General features: G+C 40.3%; 1 protein-coding gene across 2 annotated transcripts in view; it reads left to right on the top strand.

The window, feature by feature from the left end:
- LOC120538348 (retinoid isomerohydrolase-like) overlaps positions 1-27,443 on the top strand; it is an 80,155-nt gene that overhangs the window by 40,257 nt on the left and 12,455 nt on the right. For both annotated transcript variants that reach the window (XM_039767816.1, XM_039767815.1), the window contains 6 exons: positions 501-608; positions 7,802-7,943; positions 14,706-14,853; positions 18,571-18,652; positions 23,552-23,684; positions 27,056-27,195. In XM_039767816.1, the coding sequence (XP_039623750.1) occupies positions 501-608; positions 7,802-7,943; positions 14,706-14,853; positions 18,571-18,652; positions 23,552-23,684; positions 27,056-27,195 (753 nt within the window). The remainder of the gene's footprint in view (positions 1-500; positions 609-7,801; positions 7,944-14,705; positions 14,854-18,570; positions 18,653-23,551; positions 23,685-27,055; positions 27,196-27,443) is intronic.

Below are 27,443 nucleotides of genomic sequence, written 5' to 3'. Positions count from 1 at the left end.
ATTCATTTCCACAAGCTGTTGCCACAAAAAAATAAAATAAATAAATAATCCATGTCTATGCACTAGATGGCAGCACTAGTAGGTAACTAAGATGCAGCAGCAAAGTTCTCCAGTAAGCGGGCCACATCTACAGTGGTGGCACACAGAGGTACAAGTTCTCTCGTATGTCACGTTTTTACAGGCTCAGTGAGATATGACTTAACTCATTCCTCACGTTCAAAGTGATGAATGTTGTTGCCTCTTTCTTACCCGTTTGGTGACTAAATGTAATTCTAGATTTGAAATGTAGCGAGTTAACAATTCAAGTCCAATTGTTCTTGTAGACTGCAATGGCTGTGCAGAGGACTCCATTGCAAATCATTACTTGTGACGATTAATCTGGTTGATGTCATAGAACTCCTTATTCTTCCAGATTCAAGGTCAATTCATATATTTTATTTACTCTGTCCAGTCCTTTGTTTGCTTGTTTGCTTGTTTATTTACTTATTTTTGGGTTTTAGGTTTGTTAGAACTGATGCCTACGTGAGAGCAATCACAGAAAACCGGATTGTCATAACCGAATTTGGGACCTGTGCCTACCCAGACCCTTGCAAGAACATCTTTTCCAGGTTAGTCATCATATCATGTCAATTGTCCTAGTTTGTTGTTTTTTCTAAATGCAGTGCAACATTTTTTCCTGCTAAATGCACAGATATAACTGTCATTGCATTTTTGTTGCAGAATCCACTTGTTAACAGTACGTGAAAAGAATCAAGAGTTTGTTTATAGGGTTCTTATTATCCAAGTGTAGTGCAGGGAAATTCTTACTTGCAGGTGCTAATCAACATGTAAACACATCACCATAATTAATAATATTAATAATAATAAACAATAATCACTACTCTCCTGTGCCACCATCAGTGAGTAGAACCACCTGACCTCGGAGCTTCTGCCTTCCTTACTTCCTTCATTCTAGAAAGCTTTCAAATTAACATCAAATTACTGCCTGAATAAATAAATCAATGCCATGGACAGCCTATTGTCATTAAACAAACAAATGTACTGTATGTCATGGCGTGTCTCAATTTGTTTGAAATGTACAGTTAGCCACAAAAATGCAAAATAAACAATGCTGATTTTCATATACAGTTCTACACCAACATATGGCTCCATTTGAGATCAGCTGTTTGGCTGTATGTCGATTCCAAAGTGTTAAAGGTCATTGCAGTTTAGGCTCTGTGGGTTTGGCGTGGCACCCCAATAATCATACTTTTATCTGCTAGTATGGAGAAGCACAAACCGATTTTCAACTCTCGGCCTCCACACGCCGGGTCTGTGTAAGGCAGTGCTTCTCAACCACTGGGTCGTGCTGCTGGGGGACTGGTGGGTCACCTAAGCCAGTGTTTCTAAACCAATGTGTCATGAGCCAGGTTGCTGCCAGTAGGTTGCGGGTTGCTGTTGTTGCTTCGTGAGTGGTTCGCCTAAGCATTCGGCAGCAGAGTGGTAGATGAATGCCCATTTCTAAGTGAGCTCGTCTCACCAAAGGGGGTGTCCCAGATCACACTCGTTTCACCAAGCAGGTGTTTTGTAATTGCTGCTAGTGGCTCGGCATTGAATTTAAAAAGGCAAAACTTGGTCACAGGACCATAAAGGTTGAGAAGGCAGTGAGGAGGGTCTAATGCATAAGAATTGTCCATATGGAGCGCTGTTGATCTAACAAATCTTAAAGGGCCATCTAAGAGTCATAAAACATGAGACCCTGTTAGGTAATAATATTAATGACAAAAGACTTATTACTGAGGCTGGTTTTGGCAATTTCTAGAACATTACTGCCCAAATGTTTTCTGACAGCTCTGCGGCATAAGTACGAATCGCCTCGACTCGGTTGGCTGTAAATCGGCACATGACTGTATTACAAAGGCTCCATAATAATCGTTTCCAATAGATTATTCAGTCATCCAAATAGATTACCTTTAGTTTTCTTTCATACCAAACATTTGACTGTGTGTTTAATTGTGTTTCTTTTATGTTTAAAGTGATACGATTACAACGGTCCAGGCTGATTCACATTTCAAAAGCACTCTTGGTTCTCTCAGTCTTGTTCGATATTCTTTGTATTGTCCCCCTGGCTCTTCCCAAATGATCTTCGATGTAAAGTTCACTGGTCACCCAGTCTTTATAGCTTTATAAGGAATGAACAGTCTTTTCTGCAGAGAGACATGAGCATTTCTGCTTGACTGTAAAGGTGATCATAATATTTTTTGCAAGTATATACTTAACAAATACACAATTACAATTGCATCACTAGTCTCTCATTAACTATCAGCACGGTTGATGTGTGTACAAATTAATTCTTATAAAGTAAGAAACTTTGGTCAGACATACTGTAAATACACTTCTACTAAGTTATTTCTAATTATCTTTACTTTATGAAGCCAACATTAGACACATTCCAAGTTTTACAGCTGTTTATTGGGGAGCATGTGAGGCACACACGATCATTGGCAAAGGTTATTAAATTTATACACTCTTTGTTAGCAAAATGTTGGAGAATTAGATACAGAGAAATCCCATAGAGTGCAGTGTGGATCGAACAATTGGAAGATGATGATGTCAGGATTATCATGTGATCGAAGAATTAAGGGAAAGGTTAAAGTGTAGCCTGGCTACATAATAATAGGTATATTCTGTGTTTGTGCTGAGTTGCGTTTCATTTCATTGTCCTGTTTACTGTCCATTATATGTGTATCAGTAAATGTTGTCCCCATGATTGAAAAGGGGAAGGATGATTGAGAGAGACCGCAGCCCCGAGACAGAAACTGCCTGTGAAATTTACCAGATACATCCGGGACATTCCATATTTAAAAAAGAGGAGCGAAAAGCAAAAGAGGGAAGAGAGGAGAGAGAGGGGAAAAGTAGAGGAGAGAAATCGAGAGGAGAAAGGAGACAATTTACCCGTTCAATTACCAACTCATCACTGCATCATTCCACTGCATGCTTTTTCAACATCTGATTCAACATCACGACAGCCAGAGCTGAGAAACTCTGGGGTTCGGATTCATACCAGCCATTGCCAGGACTTTCACGGTGAGGTAGTTTTGTTTTCGGGAAGAAGCACAATAACTCTACAGCCAGTATCAATACCACCGGACTGCCGTGTTTAACTAATCTGTGTGTGTTGTGTTCCATGTTTCCATTTAATGTTTAGGGTCAAGGGAGGGTTCGAACTCTCGTTGGCGTCTGAACGATTTTATATTAAGTTTATGGTGCTGCCAGATTGGCTCTAGTTTCTGAGATATTCAATAGTTAATTGATTAATTAATGCAACATGTTTGAAAAGCATTCAGAATTGCAAGAATATTTTTATTTTAGTTACAACTAGTAAGTAAACAGTGTAACATCATACAAAAAAGAAATTAAAAATATCTAACAGTGATTTGATTAATTAATACAGTATTAATTAGTTATTAATTGTTCTTAATCTCAATGCTTCAAAAAACACTGTTATGTGATTTCCTTTTATTGTGTCATCAGGACAATCACATTGGAGACTCCAACAGTAGTCTGCCATCATGTGTATGTCCCATCTGCTTTGATATCTCTCCTCCATCACATTCATATCCTGGTGGAACCTCTCGCCTTGTTCCTCGCTGCAGTCTCTAAGGTGATCTGGAAATCTGTTTAAATGGCTGTGTAGATAGTGCATCTTTATGCTTATATTAACTCCCAAATTTCAGAAGTTAGCAAGCATATCTTGCACCAGTTCTTCATAATTGTCTGCTCTGTGATTACCCAAATAGTTCTTCACAACAGAGACAAAACTCTTCCAGGCCGAGGTCTCAGTGTCATTCATGCATTTGGTAAAATTTGAATCGTTCGTGAGTTTACGAATCTGAGGACCATCAAAGATTCCAGCTTTTAGTTTTTCCATGCTTAGTCCAGGGAATGATCTACAAATGTACTTGAAGCAATTACCCATTTGTCCAAAGCCCTAACACATTTCTTCATCAATCCTTGCTTAATATGAAGCGATGGGAGAATGATTTTGTTCTTGTCCACCAGCGGCTTGTTGATGATATTCTCAGCGCCAACAATCATTTCTTCCTTTGTAGGCCATGACACTTTTATCCAATGTTCTTGCTTTGCCCTGCTATCCCAGAGGCACATGAAGCCTGGGTATTTTGTGTATTCAGATTGCTGTCCAAGCAAGAAGTTCACCATCTTCAGATCAACACAAATCGACCACTGATGTTCATGATAACGGATTTTCTGCAATACGATTTTTACATTTTCATATTCTTCTTTAAGTTTTGTTGAGTGAGCAATGGGAAGAGACGCATAACGGTTACCATTGTGCAAAAGAACACATTTCAAGCTTCTAATGGAGCTATCTATCTAGCCGCCAGTCTTCTGGTCGATATTCTGTTAGTCCCATTTGAAGTACAATTCCTGGGATATCATTGCAGTATACAAGTTCTTCCTCTTGCTTGAAATATGGGAGAAGCCTCTCTTCTCTTGTCCGATAGGCTGTAATTTTAACTTCCGCCTTTATAAGATTTTGTTCATTAAGTCTGGACACTAAAAGTTCAGATGCTTGCTTGGACAGATGTAAATCTCGAATCGGGTCATTGAGTTCTTTTTGGCTTAATGGTTGAGGCGTCGAAGAGCTTCCCTCAAATTCACTTCCACTGCTACTACCTGCCATTCACTCCAATCCCTGCCTCTCTTCCAGAGTCTGACAGTGGCTGGTTTGGTAGTCTGGTAAACACTGGTATGGTAACATCATTGCCATGTGGAATAGGTCGTCTTGCTGATTCCAAATCAGGATAATCCCACCGAGCTTTCTTGTAACGATTAAAGCTTTTAATCTTTACAACACAAAAATAACAATCGTCATGGTGATTTTTCGGTTCTCTCCATACCATTGGCACACCAAAGTTTAAACTTTTTCTTTTCACCTTTTGTCCACTGTCGTAGGTGCTCCACACATGTTTTGCAAACCATATGTGGAGCCCAAGACTAATCCTGGTCTCCAAGCTGTATTCCAAAATAAGACAGGTATACTCGATGCACAAATTCTGTGATATTCCTTCTTTGTTTTTCAACCATGTACTCTAAACAGATGTAGAAGAATACATCAGGATTGTTGATGCAGGCTCTTCTTGATGAAGTCATAATTTTACATGTATTTATATACTTATTAAGACAGAACTTTTTGGGTATAAACCAAGACTGGGTTGACAAACTTATACTGTAGCCAACTTCTTTCCTCTGCAAATTCACAGTTGAATTCTGGCTTAAAAAAGTCGCTTTTATAGCATTGTAGGCCTGAAATACAAAATAATTATATGGGATATTTCATTACCTAAGACACTGTTTAAAGAGTCAAAAGACAGACCAAAAGCTATTGCATTTGTTATCACACACAAGTCGCATTGGGGGAATGCATCATTTTCATGGATGTCCATTATCTCAAAAACTAGAACCAATTCGGCAAAAGTAACGTGATTTTTGAATTCAGCACCCTCACAATACCCTTTTGTAGACCTTATTAGTCACTGGTGTCATTGGGATAGTGCTGTTTTGCGTGCACATATTTACATTATTGAATATTTTGTTTGTTTTTATCATTTGTGTTTGATTTTACATTCCTGTCTACTGTTTACTGGTTATTTCGTCGAGTGGAGAAAAAAGTACAACTTGTAAGGAGTATGGCTTGTTACTAGATCAAGAAGCCTCAGGTTATCCAAGGAATAGTCTTGGTAGTGTAGTGGCCGGTCTGGGTAAGTGGTCAGCCATTGCAAAAGGTCAGGTTTTTAAGACAGAGGTGAGACCATCAATGGCGTGTAGAAATTGAGACATTGGCAGCAAAGGGAGCACAGCTGAACATGTGGAGTTACAAGAAACCACAGAATAAGAAATGAGACAATCGGAGGTGCAACAAATATTCCTAAGACCGGAACGGACAGGAGGTTGAAGTAGTATGGACGTGTGATGAGGACAGACAATCAATGCATGAGTAATGGGAATGGAAGAGAAAGCAAGGGAGGCCAGAGTGGAGGTGGATGGATAAAGTAAATGAAGATCCGAAAGAAAATGGCATGACTGGCAAAGTGGTGTAAGTCAGAGCTGTGTAGAGAATGTTGAGCGAGCACATCGACATCATATGGAAGTGGGAAAAGATGAAGATGAAGAAGAAAAAGAAATTAGCAAAATGGCCAGTGGTAAAATCTTTAGCATGCTGTACACTTACTGTAATTATTTGTGGCTGCTTCCCTGACTTTAACACCGTTACTTGATTCGATAAAGAAAGCACATGTTACAGTTTGTAGACTGGCGTCACGCAGACAGATCGCACAAGTAAGATTTCTCATGTTAAACAATCGCAGCCTAATGTGTTCTATGGCGAAATTACGAATGTTTTATAAGTCGACACAACTACAGTAAGGGTTGGACAATTTCCTGACAGCTGCACGATTATCTTTCTTAGTACGACAGCTTTTCAGTGGTTGCTTTAGCTGTCGTTTCCTACAGTGGCTAGACAGTGATGTGGTGGGTTTTTTTGTAGGTTAGATATAATACAGTAAATGTGTAATAAATGAGCATAGGCTCCTCCCCAAACAATCCAGCCCCTCCCAAAAATCCAGCTTCTCCTGGTTCTGCAGGCGGTAGCAAGGAGTTAAAGAATAAACGTATTCATAAAACTCGAGACAATGAATGTAAATTAATTTCATACGGCTGACAGGGTTGTGCTTCCCATGGACTCATTAATGGGGAGTCTTTTATTATTGAAGTGGGCATCATGGTGACACAGTGATTAGATAGACAGGGTGTTATTGAGGAGAGATTTAACACATTAACCGCTGGACCATTTATTACCAGGATGCTGCAGTATAGTTCAATGCATATATGATAAATAATGATCTCTTTCGAAACTCCTAAAAAAACATATTAGAAAGCAACAGCTTTATTGTCAACAGTAACTCTGTGAAACTGTTAATTACTTTTTGTCATGTTGCCAGCAAAATAAAGTCAACATCTGAATTAGAGTCCTAGAAGCATGGCACCATGCAGAATGCAGACTTCTATTCACAGTACATGTGCTTCTAACGCCGTTCTTTTTTTACTGTCCATGCTTGTTGCACAACACACTTTTGATAGCTGGTGACTGTTTGTGCTCAGTGGGTGTCAGAATGTCCATGTAGTGCTGTCCTGACAGTCAGGACAAGTCAGATGCTTTGTGATGAAGAAACCCCTTCGGGGCAACTGAAACCTCAGCTGGTCAGTCTTGAGGAGTAATGAGAGAGCAGATGACTTAAAACAAAACCAGATCCGCCGTCATTACCAGCATCCCGCATGAAGAGCTCGGTCACCTAAATGTCTGCATCAGTACCAGAGACTACAAGTGCCACATGATCCAATTGATTGTCACTATCTCAATCCCTGTCTTTATCATCAAAACCGTAATCTTGTGACAAATCTATTTGTTTCAGAACATCAGCAGCCTTATACCTTTTTCACCGCACCATAACTACAGACTCTTGTAGGACTTTTGCTGATTAATAATCAATAAGACGCCTCCCGTTTACATGGCATTTTAGAAATCGGGTTTCTGTGAATAACCAGATTATTGAGGCGCATGTAAACACGTCAGAGATGACCCTGAATGGATTAACCCAAATTAAAGCTCAACACCAGTTAAGAGTTGTCAGTATTTTCATAAGATATGCAGAACTAGCTTCCCTAAAATAACGATTTCTTCTCCAAATTTTTGGAGGAAATCATTTTTACTCATCAGTTGTTCTCCTCTTCATTTTCCCAGGTTTTTCTCCTATTTCAGAGGGGTTGAAGTGACGGATAATGCCCTTGTCAATGTGTATCCTATTGGGGAGGACTTTTATGCTTGTACAGAAACAAACTTCATTACAAAGGTTAACCCAGAAACTCTGGAAACTATTTCAAAGGTAGGGAAGTGCTATGGATAAGCTCTTGGTTTTACTTACTTTTGAAATATTATCATTTCAAATTTGGGATTCTCTTTTCTTGCTGGAAAATAACAATGTTATCCCCCTGACTTAGGCTTGGGATTCTGTGTAAATACGGTTATTCCCGAGTCAAACTCAGGATGATATATAAGGATCTGCTTTATAGTGTTAAGCCTGGGTAACTCTCGGGACAGTATTCTGCTAACATTTGGTGAATGAAATAACCTCATGCTACTAAAAATCATGAATATTTCTATGCATTTCTTCTACTCTAAGGTAACTTATCCATATTCATGAATGGGGCGGAGCCTTCAGCCAAAACACAATTGCATGTAAGCAAGAATCTGGAAAGCCGGCTTTAGAGCAAACCGAAACTAAACCATTAGTTGAATCATGGGATAGTGATGAGAATGTGAATCAGTCATAGATAATGAAACTAATGTACTCAGCACTGTACGACCGAACCGTCATGATATGCTTGGTGAATTTGGTCACCTGAAAGGTCACATAGGTGCGTGGCAAAAAGGCAAAATGATTGCAATCAGCAAAGACTTTGGCGCCAAGTGCTGTTCACAGTGTAGAAATCGTCATTCACATCAGGGGAAATATGGAAATCGCTGTGGCAGCCCACCATAACACAAGAGGTGCGATGATCGTGCAGGTCAGGCCCTGACATTCTACCCTCTCGGGCTCGACCAGAAAAAGCAATGATATAAAAAAAGTGCACAAAGAAAGACACTTATGCTGTCCCAATTGTAACGTCGGGCTGTGTGTTGGTGACAGTCTCCAAACATGTCACATGAATATCGAGTACTAAATCTGCATCAGCATAGCAGTGGGCACTCAAAATACCTTTCGTACTGTATTTATGTTGATGTGTTGGTATTTACATGTTTCTGCTACACGTAATGTTTTTTTATTGTTGAAAAAAATTCAACGTGTTTAACTCATTTTCCTAGAGGTAAAACATAGCACTAAGGAGGCTACGTGATTTTATGTGCATTTACGCCGCGATATAATTAAACTAAACTATAACAAATTGAATGGGTGCCACGGTGGGGCACTGGTAGCTCTGCTGCCTTGCAGTAAAGACACTAACTTTCATGTCCCAGTCTCTCCTTGCTTGGAGTCTGCATGCTCTGCATGGGTTTCCACCAGCCCAGTGACACGCAGGTTAGGTGGACTGGTGACGCTAAACTGGCCCAAGTGTGTGCTGCATATGTGTGAGTGGGTGTGTGTGACTGTGTTCACCCTTGTTCCTGCCTTGCACCCTATGCTTGGGTGGGGTGGACTCCCACTTCCCATCATGACACTGCTCATGATTGAGTGGGCTTAGTAGAAGATATTGTGGACGCTAGAGGAGCTGTTGCCCTGTTAAACCCACCAGACAGACATCCAAGACACACTTCTAAAAAGCACCAAGAAGAATTTTAATGTTTTCTTCAATAAAGTGCACAAAGCACCACACACTCCACAATTCACAAATCCAATAATCAATAATAAACAATAATCAATATCCTCCACCCAGAAGCTCCGTCACTCTACCACCCAACTCCGGCTCAGCTTGCTGGGTTTCCCATAGTCCTTTAAATAGTCTGTGACCCGGAAGTACTCCTTCTCTTCTTCTGGTTAAATGCCACATCCTCAGTTCTTAAATAGCCGGAAGTACTGCGGGCTTCCGTCCTCGTGACACTGAAGTACTCCCGGGTTTGTGAGCTCCCTCTGGCGGCACCCATGCCCCCCAACAGAGCTGAGGAGACAGACTCCATGTCCCAGGATGCCCTGAGGGAATCCGGGGGAACCGTTGCCTTCCAGGGGAGCAGCCACCTAGTGTCCCGAGGGAGGCAGTATCCAGAAAAGCCTGCCTTCTTCCATTCTTCTTGTTCTGGGATGACACAGCTGGCCGTCTATCACAGTATGATATAACAAATACGTTGTGAACATGCTGAACGCAGCCCCAAGGGGATGTGGCCGCTCCTCCGAACCCCCTCTTAAACGGTAATTCAATGGGAAACAAACACAGTTTTTTTTATCTCCTCTTTGCTAGATCAGCTGCAGGCTTGCTGCTGTGCCGCGTGATCTGCATCTCTTGCGGGGCTTCAAACATTTAAAAGTCCGCACCGCAGCTGTCCTTTGGTCTCACTGCCTTGTCTGTCTTCCCCCAGACATCCTCTGCTTTATTCTTTATGCTTTATTATGCTGTTTTACGAATAAAGTTTCTGTTTCTTGAAAATACCCTGAATGAATCTGTGCAACTTTGTGACCCAAGTGTGACAACTTATATTAATTAGAGAATTATTTATTAACTAGACATTAAGCCTGTTACAATAACAGGCGCTAGAACAGTAGTGCATAAACGTTAGTAGGGACAGTCTATATTAAATGGCAACTGATGTAATGTGTGGCGTGCAGCTGATAATCGTGCCTGTGGTGTCTCCCCAGCAAGTAGTGTTCAGCTCCCCAGCAAGTATTTGAATCCGTGCTGGCGTGCAGCTGATTACTGTAAGCCTTGTCTCCCCAGCAATGGATTTCATGTGCACAGCCGCGACTACCCAATCAGCACTCTCCCCAGCAATGATGTCCTTTATTTGCTTATCATGCACGGCCACGGCTAGGCCATTCACTGTGTGCCCAGCTTCCAGTGTGTGTACGTCCACGCTGCCATGCGCATGAACGGGGCACAGTGCGATGCACTTCACCAGAAGACACACAAACACACACACACACACACACGGACACCCCTGATCTCTGGACGCACACAGGGGTTTTATTAAAGAGGATTAGCACACAAGTGGGTAACACTAAAGTAGCTGATCTTTTCGGAGTCATTGGGGTGAGTGTCTGCTCTGTTCAACATCAATTGTCAATACAGAAGATACAGAAAAACAGAAATATGTCTCAATATTGGATAAGTGTAAATCTTACACTACTGCACTTTTATAAATGCAAAATAGAATGAAAAAAATTGAGTTGGCTAATTAAATAATGAGACCAATTAAAGGTAACAGTGACTGACTGATTGAGTGACTGGTTGGAACAAAAATCCTGCAGCTGCTGGGGGCCATCATGCCTGAAGGCCGACAGCCACTGGCTTAGATGCTCCTTAAGCGTTAGTGACAACAGTTAGGCCAATAGGAAAGAATTTATTTGTTCCAAGAGAAATTTAGTTTTTATAGATGCTCAAGAAATAATAACAAAAAACAACTACTTCCAGAATCACAAAGAATTACAAAAAAGAAGAAAAACGTCTGACATTATTAAAGATAAGGGTGCAGTGCCAGTGCGGTGCTATACAGGTATGTTGCTGTTGGTATAAAGGAGTCGTGTTTCTGCTCACACTTCTACTGAATAATTCATTGATCGAAAGCACTCCGTGTCAGTGTGTCAAAGAGAAGATGTGTGCAGCATTGTCTATAATGGCACTCAGTTTTGTCTCCTCCTGGGTGTCCCCTAACTGAGTCTGCCCTTTTAATTAGCTTGTTACTTCAGTGGTCTTCTCTTGAAGTGATGTTACCAGCCCAGCACATCATACTGACCATCACAGAGTTGTAGAAGATGTGAAGGATGTTACTATCCTCATTAAAGGAACTTTGTTCTCTCCGATATTTTAATTTAGACATTCTTTTATTTTTACTTATTTATTTAAGCACTGAAACATAAACATTTTTTCAGAAGAAAGAAAAGAAAGAAGAAATCAGTTATTTTCTATACATATTCAATACCTGTGTTGTGAATGTGCCGAACTTACACAGGGACAGCCAAAATGTCTGACAAGGACACAACGACCTTCCTGTTGGCCTCCATCAGTGAATCATTCAAATATCGGCCACATTTCCTGCAGTTCCCTACACATTCCCACAGTTGGGGGTCATTGTTTAGGTGTTTAATCTGAAGGACAGCTGTGAAAAGTATTCAAGCATCTGAACATTTTTTGAGGCTGTGTAAAATAAGTTTATTAAGTGTGAAAATCAAATTCATAAGGCCATGTCAAGATGGGAAGAATACCTCTCTTGACAACGCACGTGGATGCACCGCACTGCCATGAAGGAGATGGCTGAATTACCACTGTTGATTACACTTCTTCAATACACAGTTAATTCCAGAAATACATGACCAGTTACTGATAAACGGACCCTTGGAGTCACAGATCTGCTACACTATATTATACTTTATACTGGTGCTCTTATTAATGCTTGATCTCCCAAAAGTAATGGCATGGACTGGGTCAAACATCAAGAGACTTTAATTAAAATACTTTCTAAGAGAGTGCTAAAGACAAAAGTAAACAGTTAACAAGAATAGAAGTGAAAATTTCAAATAGTAAAAATCATATTTAACAGAAAAAATGAACTTGATTAAAAAAAAAATACCCCTGTGATAAGGTGACAGCCATTTAATAAAACACCATGCAGTGTGCATATACTCCTTTATTTTCAAAACCTTGTGACATTCGTTTCAATTTAACATCCACTTAGATCAACGTATAAGGGAGAATCAAAAAGTAAAGGTGACTTACCCTTTAATATCAGCAACTATGACCAGATGAACATAATCGTTCTATCACTTTGCCCAGAGGGGACTGGGCGGTCTCGTGCTCTGGAACCCCTACAGATTTTATTTTTTTCTCCAGCTTTTGGAGTTTTTTTTTTTGTTTTTTCTGTCCACCCTGGCCATCGGACCTTACTCTTATTCTATGTTAATTAATGTTGACTTATGTTTATCTTTTATTGTGTCTTCTATTTCTCTATTCATTTTGTAAAGCACTTTGAGCTACATTTTTTTGTATGAATATGTGCTATATAAATAAATGTTGATTGATTGATTGACTTCTCCACATAGTACACCCTGCAGGTCGATGCGTTTCTTTTCTTTTATCGTTTCACCAACTTAATTCCTTGACAGAAGACGCTTTTTGCCTGCTCCATAATCCAGGTCTGCACCACATCCTTAGTCTCCCTATCAGAGGTGAACCTGTGACTGTGTAGAACAGGGGTGTCCAACTCCGGTCCTGGTGGCTGTCGGTTTTCATTCTAACCATCTTCTTAATTAGTGAGTCATTTTTGCTGCTGATTAACTTGTTTTGCCTTAGTTTTTATTGACGTGCCTCAGACCCCTTAGTTGTTTCTTTTTCCTTAATGAGCAGCCAAACAATAATGAGACCCAAAAACAAGCCACCACATGACCAGCTAACCTGAAAATAAAGAAAGGTGAAGGTCTCAGTCATGTTTGTCTGCTCAGGTCACCCAAAACATCATGATGGTGGTCTTGGGAAAAACAGAAAATTAACAGTCTGCTGTGGCAGAACGAGAGCAGCAACAAGTCCTGATATTCAAGAACGGCTTTAATTAACAGCAAGAATTGGCTTCTCGTTAAGGAAGTGGTTGGAGTGAAATTGGCTGGAGTTTGACGTTCCAATTTAGATTGTCATCTGTTGGCTTGTTTCACGTCTCATTTCTGTTTGGCTGCCATTTAATGAAGAAATCAATCATTTCAGAGGACTGAATCCTTACAAACAGGGCCATTAACATGAAGGGCAAAGGAGTTAATTAGCAGTAAAAACTGGTCACTGATTAGGGACACTGCGGCCCACCAGGACCAGAGTTGGACACCCCTGGTGTAGAACGTCTAAGTCTACCAAAGATGTGATAGTCACATTGTGATAGCTCAGGGCTGTAAGGGGGATGTGGAAGACATTCAAACCGCAGTTGTTGCATTTTTTCCACCATTGTGGCCGCTGCATGGAGATGTGTGTTGTTACCAAGCAGCAAGACTGTTTTTGACAGTGCTCCTCTTCTATCGCTGTAAAGTGCAGATTTCAGTTTCTCTCTAATCATAGCACAGTACCCTGCACCGGTCACTGATAGTCCGTGTTCCTGAAAATGTGTCAGAATAGGACTATTCATGTACCAAGAGAAGGTCCTAACAATTTTCTTGGCAAAGGGGAAGTCCAAAATGGGTGGTTTCCACTACATGCTTTGACTCTTGCTTCCAACTCACAGTGATGGACCCTTGTCTTATCTCCAGTGAGAATCCGCTCCAAAACACTTAGGTCTTCTTCATAACGTTTCAGGAATTGGGTCACAACCTCCACGTGCTGTTGCTTGTGCAGATCAGTAAGCTGGATGGGTACCCATCTTGCACAGACTTTATGATATCCCAAGCCATCATGCAGTATGGCATGTGCTGATCCATAGTTGGTATCCACATGTGCAGCACCAGCAGACAACGTAATCGTCAGTCTTCACACACAGAATCAGCAACTGATGACAACTTCAACAGCACTGCAGCTGACTGCTCCTCGATTGTGCATAAGCTCCATAGCGCGTTTTATGCTCACTTTGATATAAATGAGGTGTTACTGTATTTCCATTTCTTGTTCCCATTCATAATGAACCTAGTAAATCATAAATGAAAATTAAGAGGAAGAGCAATTCACTCAGAAGCACTTCTTTACAAAAAGAGTTTTTCAGAATATGGAAGTAACTACCAAGACATGTAGTTGTGGTAGAAACCTTAAAACATTTAAGAAAAATCTGGATGAGATATTAGGAAATCTTAGCTATTAGCTAAAACAATCTTCCTTGATGTTCTGAATGGACTCCTCTCGTTTGTCAGTTCTGTTCTTATAAGCAATTCAGTAACCATTTTAAGCAGCATATGCACTAGGGTTTACAACTCTATGCCTTAAGTTGTAATTCAAGATATAACTGGAACATGTAATGTCTTTTACTTTCCGTGCAGGTAGATTTGTGTAAGTATGTTTCGATCAATGGTGTGACGGCTCATCCCCACATCGAAAATGATGGAACCGTGTATAATATCGGAAACTGCTTTGGCAAAGGCTTTTCGATTGCATATAACCTTATCAAGATTCCACCCAAACAGAAAGGTCAGTGCTTTTCATTTCCTTAAATCATGTCAATTTAATGCTGCGATCTAAATATTTAGATTTGGTTTGTTTTTCTCCATTGTCATTTGATACAACTTTGCTTGTGATTGATTCTTAATACAGTGGAACCTCAGGTCACGAATGTCTCAGAACACGTACAAATCGGGTTACGACCAAAAAGTTCGCACAACTTTTGTTCACAACCATACACTCGGGTGACAAACAAGCCAGTTTCCCTTCCGGTTCAACACGCTAATGATTTCCGCACGTGCTCAGTCTCTCCCTGTGCATTCGCTGTGAACTATTTGTGCTCCATTTAGTTTCCCTTCCGGTTCGTATGCGCCGGTGATTTACAGTACATTGTTCTCGGTCAGACGTGCATCGCACAGAGGGACTTTGTGGTATAGCGGGTCCACAGCTCACGTCAAGAGGCCAGTTTTAACTAAATAATCGCCACGCTTGCAGCTTAGTGAGGGGGCATGGTGGTTGATTGCGACAGCACGAGGCAGCTAAAGGGAGGAAAAAGAAAAGAAAGACAGAGGATGCGGAGTGAGGAAATAAGCAGGAAGCAGTGTGGAAAGAACCAGTTGTGAGCGAGCGAGCGCATGCTCGCAGGCAGGCAGCTGGGCAGTGAGCCCAAGCAGGGGTGTTTTGGCCGACACTTGGTAAGGCAGAAGGAAGCGGTCGGTCCAGCTGAGCGATGAAGGAGCTGGAGTGACAAGAAGAAGGACGACTGGCCGCGTAAGGCAGTTAAAGAATGCACTGGACTTGTTTTTAAAGAGACTGCTTCGAGCATTGTTTTAAACTCGTTGTATCTAATGAAGATATTTTTTCTATTGGATTTTAACCTCTACTTCACTTCTGCTTTTATGGGATCATTTATTTATTGAAGGATTCTGAAAGCACTGCACTTTACTTAATTTGGACATTGTTTTTGATTGTTGTTTTGTTGATTTTAATAAAAGCACTTGGCTCTTTTTGCACCATCCGATTGCTCCATTGTAGTGCCTCACTGTCGTGCTTAACAGTAACATTACAGACGGTGACGGGTTTAAGGGCTCCCGGAAGCGAGATGGGAGCATACAGCGACACGCATCATCACAGACTTTACCTCAAAACTGTAATCTCCTCTCCACCCAGTTCCTCCTCGCTTCCTTCATGCCAGAACTCGACTCATGCAAGGTTAGTTTATGGTTAGTTTTTGTATTGCAGATTTTTTAAATGTCCATTTTTCAGTTCGTAGCGTGAATTGTTGCAATGTTACTTTTCTTGGTTGTTTATTATATTACGGATTTTTTAAATGTTCATTTTTTTCCCGGTGCTTAAAACTTATTTTAAAAAAAGTGTTTACAGCGAGCGGTTCGTAAGGCTATAGCGTGAATTCTTGCAATGTTACTTTTCTCTGTTCAAGGTTTTCTCAGTGTTATTCAATGTTTTTACATTTAGTTTACTATTACGCTGTGCATTCTGTGGTATGATTAACTATTTTTGTGCTTAAAAATTTTTAAAAAATATACAGTAATCCCTCCTCAATTGCGTTCCAGATCCCCCCGCGATAGGTGAAAATCCGCGAAGTAGAAACCATTTGTTTGTATGGCTATTTTTATATATTTTAAGCCCTTATAAACTCTCCCACCCTGTTAACATTATTAGAGCCCTCTAGACATGAAATAACACCCTTTAGTCAAACGTTTAAACTGTGCTCCATTACAAGACAGAGATGACAGTTCTTTCTCACAATTAAAAGAATGCAAACATATCTTATCTTCAAAGGAGCGCCGTCAGGAGCAGAGAATGTCAGAGAGAGCGCTCGCTAAGAAAAGCAAACAGTCAAAAAATCAATACGTGCTTTTAAGTATACAGAAGCACCGCGATAAAGCGGCATTTTGTAGAGGAGCGTCCGTGTCCTCTGTGCAAACAGCCCCTCTGCTCACACCCCCTCCGTCAGGCAGAGTGAGTGAGAAAGATAGAGAGAAGCAAACAAGCACAGCGCGGGAAACATATCTTATATCATTGAGGAGTTTTAGTTAATATGTAATACATGCTCTGATTGGGTAGCTTCTAAGCCATCTGCCAATAGCATTCCTTGTATGAAATCAACTGGGCAAACAAACTGAGGAAGCGTGTACCATAAATTAAAAGACCCATTGTCCGCAGAAATCCACGAACCAGCGAAAAATCCGTGATATATATTTAGATGTGCTTACATTTAAAATCCGCGATGGAGTGAAGCCGCGAAAGTCGAAGCGCGATATAGCGAGGGATTACTGTATTTACATACAGTTCGTACGGTCTGGAATGTATTAATTGTATTTATATACATTTCTGTGGGGGAGATTACTTTGGGTTACGACTAGAGTTTTGGAATGAATTACGGTCATGACCAGAAGTTCCACTGTATTACTTAAGATATGCTTTTATGCCGCTTTATAAGACTGTGCTCCGTGATGGCCAGGTAATGTAGGATTAATTCCGGCCTCGTGGTCAGTGGTGTTAGTATACCCTCTGGCTTCTGTGATTGTGATTTGGTTAACCGGGAAAACAAACTGAGATGTGTGATTCATCTGTGCACAGCCATAATGTCTCATTTAATTGTTGCACCCTCCTTCCTTACGAAGCTCACATTTTATTTGACTGCAGCATTAAACGCTCCTTTTTTTTTTTTATCTCTCCAACTCCATAGAAAAGGGTAAAATGAAGTGCAAATTATAAGGGGAAAAAAATCAAAAGAAACTTCATCATTAATTGCTTAAAGTGGCTATTTGTAATAGAACCTTTCATAAATCAAGAAACAGCTCTTTTACTGTAATATTTCCAGGGTGCTACTGGGAGATTTTTCCAACATTTCTTAAAAAAAGAAAAAAATCTGTATGGGATGGTCCTCACAGTTTTTCATGTACATTTCACTTTAGTGATTTCTTGCAGTATAACTAAAGAGAAGATTTTACAATACAACCGACTGTACTGTACAATGATATACACTCACCGGACACTTTATTAAGGTGCACCCGTTCATCCCGTTTGTTAACAGAAATATCTAATCAGCCAATCACATGGCAGCAAGGCAATGCATTTTGGCCTGTAGACATTGTCAAGACGACTTGTCGAAGTTCAAACTGAGCATCAGAATGGGGAACAATTGTGATTGTGAGTTTGCTGAACCAAACAACAAATCGGCCTGGAGCCTGTAACAGGTCGAACACAATCCCTCCCCTCTGTACTAACTGCCCATCACTGTTACCAACTATTTAGTGAGGTCCTCAGATTAGCCCTGCCATGATCATTGTGGCTTCTCGCGGACAGCCTGGAAGAAGACTGAACTTGACTATAGATGAAGTAAAAGTCATAACAAGGTTTCCATAGGTGAACCTGCAGAAGCTCCATTACCAAGCTTCAAGTGGTGAGAGCAGAAGGCTTTTGTGTCCTCCAATCCCATCTGCCCCCCACCAATCCTCACCCACAAGCCAGCATTGCGCCAGAACCTAATCCTATTTTTCCCATAGGGTCAATTCTTCAAGATCCATCATTTCCATATTCATGGGGAACCTCCTGTAAGAATAATGAGAATTGACTGTAATGTGTTTTTTGAAGAAATGGAGCTGCTTTTGAATATTAAATTACTAAAGTTACTCTGTAAGGAAAGCACGGATTCTAAATGAAAATGCAATTTGTCGTTTTAAAATGAACCAATTTTTAAAAATTATATTTTATTTACAGACAAAGTGGATCCACTGGATAGGGCGAAAGTAGTTGTGCAGTTTCCTTGCAGTGACAGATTTAAGCCATCCTATGTGCACAGGTTAGTGGTTCATATGACTATAAGAACTGCATTCTTTTGAAATATTCGTATTGTATTTGTAAATTCAGCATTCAAATACTGAAAAAAATGTAGTTGAACCTGAAAATTCTGAGCTGAAATGTAGGATTCTTACTTCCTATTGTAATAAATACACTCATTATATACTTATTAGGGAGTGTGACAGAGTAGCAGAGGCAGCTTCAGATTGTTGGGGCACCAATCGCATGATGCTGTTTAATGCACAAATACAAATAAAAACGGTTTATGACGGCACAACTAAAGAGTTTGCTGTAATACCCTGCAAAACAGCATTTTCCTAAAATCGGGGAATGCTCGGTACAACACAGGAGCTCTGTCCAGGTCGCGTTGCAGGCCCACACTTAGCCGCCAGGTTCCGAGGACCACCTGTTTTTATGGCTTTCCAGTAGTAGGAGTGGAGCCTATTCTGGACACTGGGTTGGACCCTTCTCTGGATTCTGAGGTGGGGCCTGCTCTGGATGTTTGGGCAGGACTTGGGCATCTTCTTGGAACAGTGCAAGAAAGAGAGGAAATGGTGATGGCGCCCCACTTGCCCCACACAACCAGAAAGATGATCCCCAGGTGTACATGCGTGACAATACTTAACACATACATACATACATGAAAGTGAGTGATGATTATATGGAGCTCACGGAAGCTGAGAAATGTCAAGCCCACATAAAAATTACAAACTTAACTATGAAAATTTAAATATAAAATATTAGTTTAACAGTCGAAAGTCTTGTCTTGTTGATAAGAGGCTAGAGGATTTCATGTTAGGTTGGGGATAAATTTGTCTCAATTAAGTCTGTTTTATTTATTTACTAGCAAAATACCCGCACTTCGCAGCGGAGAAGTAGTGTGTTAAAGAAGTAATGAAAAAGAAAAGGAAACATTTTAATAATAATGTAACATGATTGACAATGTAATTATTTTGTCATTGTCATGCCCCCCACGGCTTTCGAGCTCAACTCCATTACAGTAAATGGAGAAAAATAGCTTCTAGTTATGACCATTACGCGTAGAATTTCGAAATTAAACCTGCCCAACTTTTGTAAGGAAGCTGTAAGGAATGAGCCTGCCAAATTTCAGCCTTCTACCTACACGGGAAGTTGGAGAATTAGTGACATTGGAAAGTTCAATATGGCAGCCGACAGTGGCATCATACCACTGAAATAAGTAAGTACATCGGTTTTGGTTAGCGCAGGGAAGCCACCTACCAAATTTCGTGAAGATGGGGCCATAAAGAAGAAAGTTCAACATGGCGGACATTGTTGACCGTTATGACCGTTACGTGTAGAATTTCAAAATGAAACCTGCTTAACTTTTGTAAGTAAGCTGTAAGGAATGAGCCTGCCAAATTTCAGCCTTCTACCTACACGGGAAGTTGGAGAATTAGTGGCGTTGGAAAGTTCAATATGGCGGCTGAAAGTGGCATCATACCATCGAAATAAGTTCGTACATCGGTTTCGGTTAGCGCAGGGAAGCCGCCTACCAAATTCCGTGAAGATGGGGCCGTAAATAAGAAAGTTCAACATGGCGGATGTTGTCGACCGTTATCGACTGTTATGACCGTTACGTGTAGAATTTCGAAATGAAACCTGCTTAACTTTTGTAAGTAAGCTGTAAGGAATGAGCCTGCCAAATTTCAGCTTTCTACCTACACGGGAAGTTGGAGAATTAGTGATGAGTCAGTGAGTCAGTGAGGGCTTTGCCTTTTATTAGTATAGATTATTATTAAAAATACACTGTGGTGGAGTGAGGAATCGCAGGTTCCAATTGGTAAATGTCGGAGAGCTAACCTTGTCGTCCCCATTTACTTCAAACGGAAATAAATTGAAAAGTACAAGCGCTCAATGGATTGGAGGCAGCGAAATAAATGCAAACAATGAGTAGCTAAAAATCAGGCTTCAGATTAATTATTCTATCGAGCCTGTCAGTCATACAGGAGCTCCGTTCTGTGCCGCACTCTCGGGGGGAAAAAAAGGTGCCAGAGTGGTTCCTCAGGGTGATGCCATAGAGGCACCATTTTTGGTTCCCAAAAGACCCTTCCACATAAAGAGTTCTTTCTGGATCCTTCATTTATTAAGATCTGTATCGGGCTCCATACAGTAAATAGCCATGAATAAATGGTAACAGATTTATGAAATACCAATGGCTCATGATTTTAACAGGACACTTGCTGCATACTAGAGCACAGGGTAAGTTCAGGTTTTCTTAATCTGTTAGTGCCCTGCTAGGTAGCCTACCATAAATTAAAGATTTCCACTGTTCTCTGCATATTAAGAAGTTTTTCAAAGCACATCTTAATATGCAAAGAACCCTGCTCAGAGTAAAATGGTGCTTTGTCTTCAAGGAGCCACAATACCCAATACAGAACCACAGAATGCCATTAAAAAACCGGGAGCTTTAGAGTGCAGAGTGACGCCTCCTTCCGTCAACCCTATGAGTTACAGGCGGGAGACTGGAAGGGGCGGGTAAACGTGCCCTACCCGGGGTACATTTTCAATGCTGAGGATGGAATAGGACAGGACGTGATTTGCAACACCACGCTATCTCAACCCAGGGTGGTGTCAGGTACCTTAGAGGAACCCAAAGGGTGATCCACAGAAGTGCATGCATGACAACATTCGTTAAAAAATAAAATTTTGATGTCCTTCATACTAAAGTGAATGGCATTCCAGTGTAGCTTCATGCTTTTTGTTAATACTAATTTAAATCCAGTTACAAATGGTTAAGATAAATCGACTGTCTCCATTTTGCTGATGCACAAGGCATACCAGTCCATCACGAGGCAATAGCAGCTACAACCATCCATCCATCCATTATCTAACCCGCTATATCCTAACCACAGGGTCACGGGGTCTGCTGGAGCCAATCCCAGCCAACACAGGGTGCAAGGCAGGACACAAACCCCAGGCAGGGCGCCAGCCCACCGCAGACAGCTAAAACATATTCATTATAATTTTGAACCACTATAGAATTATATAACGGGAAACAGTCCAATTCCCATTTGCCATTCTCAGCCGTTTCTGTATGCATATCTGATGTGTGCATTTCCAATCTCCCAATACGTGATGAATATGTCCTCAACTGGAATACTACAAAAATGCCAACATCACATCTTTCGATATCCTGTACTACAACCACACACTGTTATCTGTTGCATCAATGATCTGCAGAGCTACACGTCTTACCAGCTAAAATGGGTAAAGTTGAAAACTTTAATACCATTTGAGTTGGTGGCTCCTGAGAATCAGACAATTACATGACCTGGCCAATCATTTGGCACCAGGTATCACGCATTAGGAGCATTTGTAGCACAGCCATCACTAAAATGAACGCAGTTAGCAGGGGGAGTTTTCACTCGCCGTTGAGGAATCACCGAAATCATCAGTGCCGACATCAGACTCTAGTGTGTTTTCCACTTCTGTTTTGTTTCCTCTCGCTAATAAAACCTAAAACAGCTGTTTGTCGAGACACTGTTCACATTTCCTTCCAACAAGATGTAGCCTGGCAGTAGTGATGAGCAATTCACAATTTGTCCTTTTTGAGCGTCTCATTTTAATGAATTCAGTGGAGTTCAACAGGAGTGCTAAAGTAAATTCAGTACGTTAGTAGATGATCGCCTCCTGTTAATGGTTCGAGTGACAGTGATTGGTAACATTTTAAGTCAGTCTTATATTGTAAACCAATTCAAATTTGTGCTTTCTAAATACTTTTAAAGAGTTAAATTCATTTTTATAATGATAAAATTAATGAAAGATTCATTCTTTTTGAGCAACTCTTTTTAGTGAATCATACAAGCTGATTCAGTGGAGCTCAACGGGATTGCTATTTAATTTCAGTACGTTATTAGTCGCCTCCTGTTAACATCCTGTATTTTAAGTGGCTCTGATTGGTAACATTTTCATTTAATCTTATTTTATAAAACTTGGGCAAACATACATTGTATAGTTGTTATCCAAATATTTCTAAATACTTTTTTAAGAGTTAAATTAATTTTTCCAGTGATAAAGTTAACATCGGAGACTTTGCTGTGTAATCAACTGACATTTCAATTAATTGTGATGTGAATTAAAATGCATGGATGCAGTATGGGCTAGTGTTTCATTTAAAAAAAAAATAAATAAAAACCTAAGCTACAGAGTGGACCAATGAGGAAAGTGTGTGGGCGGGTCCAATACTGGTGCTGCCCCGGATTCGTGGGTTGGCATTTTCAGGTGGGATGCCAGCTGGAATTAGAGTTTTCCCATTTTCTCATCCAGATGAATATTTGAAAGCCAGCAGGGTCTTCACTTACACTTCTGTATTCAGTAGTTTGCTGTTCGTCTCCTCAACTTTTGCACAAATGAATTTAATCTCCACTAGCGTCCTTAAGTATCTGACAGAAAAAAATCCTACTGGATCCTATTCATCATTTATACGTTAGAATGTTGATATACCTCAATTAGATTTCTCTACTGATGACTGAAAGCGTTCATTTGTGTAGCATGCTCTGACCTAGCTTATCCAATGCGGGCTCTAGTAGCTTCAGGTGCAAGGCAGGAACTAGCCCTGTACAGACCGCCAGTCCTTCGAAGGGTTGCCTGGCACACATTTATGGCTAATTCGGAATCAACAATCTAAACAAAAAAGTTGTTAGGAGGGAAAAGTCTCATCAGCACATGGAGAATGCCACAGCTCTTCATGGACACTACTGGGTGTGGGACAATGGCACTTACTGCTACTCAACAGTTTGTTTTTTTAATTAATAAATTGATATTTTTTTATTTAGTTGGCTTAAGCCCCCAATTCTTTTCAGAGTTTGCTACTGTTTTCATGCTGTTTGACTTCATATTTCTCTTTGATCATCTCCTTACTTTCGCTGGCCCAATGAAGCTTTGGAATGTCAGAAAACTACTTTGTTCTGGTGGAGACCCCTGTCAAGATCCATTTGCTTAAGTTTCTGGCTGCATGGAGCATTCGTGGAGCAAATTATATGGACTGCTTTGAATCGAATGAAACAATGGGGGTAAGAAATGCATTTTTCTCAGGGTGGTGGCGTTTTCAGACTAAACTGCTGCAATAATGAAAAATGGAAACTGAGAGCAGTATTTTACTGGGCATCGTGTCAGTGTATGTGTTTTGTCATTCGGTTGAGTCCGACTGTTTGAGATCTCATGGAGGCTGCTCCTCTAAACTCTTGAAGGTTCAAGATAATTTTCATTACTTCACTAATACCGTCTGCCCATCTTAGCTTCTGCAGTCCCCCTCTCTTTTTGTATTCCATTTTTCACAGCATCTGTTTTAGTCAATCCTGTGTTAACTTTATGTGGTCAAAGGATTTTGAGCTCTAGTTTCACGACCCGCTCTTAGAGTGAGAAATCTGGATTTATTTTTATGGGTGTTGACTGGTTTGATCTTCTTGTGGTTCAAAACAGCTGATGTAAGGTGTTTATTCTCCTTTAGTCAGTCTGCCTTATGGTCCAGCTCTCCCTGGCAAATGCTGTTACTTGGAAGCAGATAATGTTTGGGACATAGTGTCATATTTCATTGATTTTTTTTTTCTCCCCCCTCTGCTCCACAGTTTAAAATTACAATCAAACAATTCAGATATTGTCAATAAAGTGCACGGTTCAGACTTTCATTTAAGGGGATTTGCATGCATTTCGTTCACACCATTTACAAATGACATCACATTTTCAATGTGGTCCCCCCATTTCAGGGCACCATAATATTTTGGACACAGCAATGGCAGCTCTATTAAAGCTGTCATTTTTAGGACTTTGTCACATATCCCTTGTATTCAATGGAATTTCGGTAGCAAAAGGAGTGGTCATGCTCCCTGAAATGAGACGCCCTTTTCTGGGAATGTTTGTTTAGTGTCCTGGTCCACCTGCATGGGGCCTCTGGGATACGGGTGGTGGAGTTCAGCTGCCCTCATGGGGTGGGTTCTTGGCACTGCATGGTTTCCTGGGGTGGTATTACATGCCTTAATAGAGTCCAGATGGTGATCCTCAGAAGCCCATGCGTCACGGTAGGCATTCTATTATAATGCACTCTCTCTTATATATATTTCTCTTCTGGTTCGTCCTGCTTCCATTTCAAAACCGGTCCCGCCCACACAGCATTTCTCGATTCCTATTCATCCTCCCCCACAGATAACTCAACCTCCTGGCCACGGACCATGCTGTTTTAAAATACCCTTCGACCTCTCCAGGATATTGACAGTTGTATGTTTTTGACACAGCGCAAGCTACTGAAGTACGAAAATGTACTTCTCCAGCTAAATTCCATGCTCAGAACCATCAAACCCCTTTGCTAAATCATACAAACACATGCATGAAATTGCTCAGTCCAATCCAACAGCATCTGTACGAATGGTTTTCAAGGAAAACCCTGGGCAGGATTTACGACAATACAAATGCCCTGACATGTCACACCGATGTTGCAGCAATTTTCGTCGGAGAAGATGGCGAACCCCCTGCCGAAAGGGACATTTGCATCTATCCCAGAGGCAACTCCTGTAAACAGATTTCCACGCTCAATATGAATTGCGATCCTATGGTTTACACCACTTTTCTTCCCTTACAGAGACATTGGCTGGCACAAACATTTACAACATGTTCCCGATAAAAGAACCGCCAACCGAATCAGGCTTACTCAATGCCAATTTTATGCATACAGATTATCAATGAGGAATGCATTTAGTATTTTGCACTCCAGCGGCAAACTATTCCAACAGTACGTTGTAGATGCGTATGTTAAAACAGAGGGTGTGCGTCTCAACTATCTCAGATTCGATCAACAAGATCTGTGCGTGGAACAATACAAAGGACTATCAGACACACTGCAAGCAAAGGCTGAAAATAACGTACGTGTAGGCAAAATGATCATATTACCGTCCACATTTCTAGGAAGTCCAAGATACATGCAACAAAACTATTGTTATACGTGGCTTTTTCTATGGTTAGATCTTTCGACTCATTATCTGTCGTCTCCAGCAAAACACCTATTCATTCTTGATTTCTGAATTCCTTTCTCAACGTTTTCCATTCCTACTCTTACACTGCCGTATGCTACGGCGGGCATCGGCTAGTATTAACTATATTTAATTAGAAACCATGTTTTTTTCTTTTTTAATTTCAGGTTTTTTCATTTGAACATTTTAAAAGTTTAACACGGCTGATAAATATGAGTTAAGCCTTTATAGGCAATCTACAGACAATCTATCAATGAGTTATTTTGCAAATCATCTTTCGCGCAGTAGTGGAAAATGTGACCAATCATGGGTAGGACACGTAAACAGAGGATATTGGGCATCTGAAATATGAACGAAAAATCAGCATGGTGTCAGGGCAGAATATGTCATTTTCAGTTAGCTTTTTATTAATTAGCCATACTTTGGATACTACTTACTTTTTACAAAAAAATTATTTACACATGTATAACCGCAACCATCTGAAGATCTCTCAACAATTATGCTGCATTCCATTTAAAATGTCAGAATTTCTGAGTTCCTTGTCAGAATTTTCAACTGGAACACCAAGTCGGATTGCCAACTCACAAACTCAGGGTTAGTCTATCAAATCCGAGTTTGTATAATTTCAGATTTTGATGTCAATCCAAAATGGCGATGTACATCACAAACTTTAGTGAAAGCTGTAGTATTATACTGTTTATTCGCACCTCTTGTCTATTTGCGTTTCATTAAATCATAAAGTTATTCACACAGTACTGTCCAGATTCTTTCCATGGACATGCTGCTCTGGCGTTTGGATGCACAAAATACCATGTAATGTGTTTTTATCAACTGCTACTTATTCCAATTGAGCAACACAGAATGTGCCATTGGTTTTCTGAATGTTTTACTGGAACGCAATCAACTCCGCTGTGGTGTCATTCCCAGCTCTGACATCCAACTAAATAGAAAGCAGCATTAGTGTCTCACCACTACAAAGTTCAAACAGAAACCGCAACTTTCAATTGCAATGAATTGTGCGAGATCTAACTGATTACACTTAGCAGAGTTATCACACAGTTGGCGCAAACAAAGCCATTGTCTTGCAGAAAGAATTTTCTGTTTCATGTGTCAAGATAACATGATAACTCAATATATATATATATATATATATATATATATATATATATATATATATTTATATATATTTTTTTTGGCACAAAAAAGGATTTATTATGAGTTTTGCTTAATAACATAATGCATTTAATTGGTATATTAAAATAAGACTAATTTTACAATGGGAAAAATCTACCTGTTTTTACTATGGCAGTTAATGTGTTATGTTATGAAAAGTGGACATTGAATACTCTGAATATGAACGCTGGGGTAATATCTATTTGGGCTAAGATTGACACCCAACATTTCTTGTCATTTCTCTTCAGACATGGGTGCATATTGCTACAAAGAAGACTGGAGAATATCACAACATCAAATTTCGGACATCTGCTATCAATGTTTTTCATCACATCAATACATATGAAGATGACGGTTTCCTTGTGGTTGATTTGTGCACTTGGAAAGGGTAATCCTGCAAATCTTTGGCATTTTTACAGACAAGTGCAGTAGTTAATTTAATAATAGTAGTGGCCGATACTTTGATTTGGGGCTGGGGCTTTTTTTTACTATTACTGTGAGATTTAGGATTGTATAATCATCTTCTTTCGGCTGTTCCCGTTTAGGGAGGGAGTCACCACAGTGGATCATCTTTCCCTGTCTTTGACATAATTTTCTGCCATACCAACTGCCTTCATGTCCTCCCTCACCTCATCC

This window comes from Polypterus senegalus, chromosome 10 (assembly GCF_016835505.1).
Source record: "Polypterus senegalus isolate Bchr_013 chromosome 10, ASM1683550v1, whole genome shotgun sequence".
Taxonomy (NCBI): domain Eukaryota; kingdom Metazoa; phylum Chordata; class Cladistia; order Polypteriformes; family Polypteridae; genus Polypterus; species Polypterus senegalus.
The sequence above is the reverse complement of the archived record's forward strand: the minus strand, read 5'-3'. Positions and strand labels throughout refer to the sequence as shown.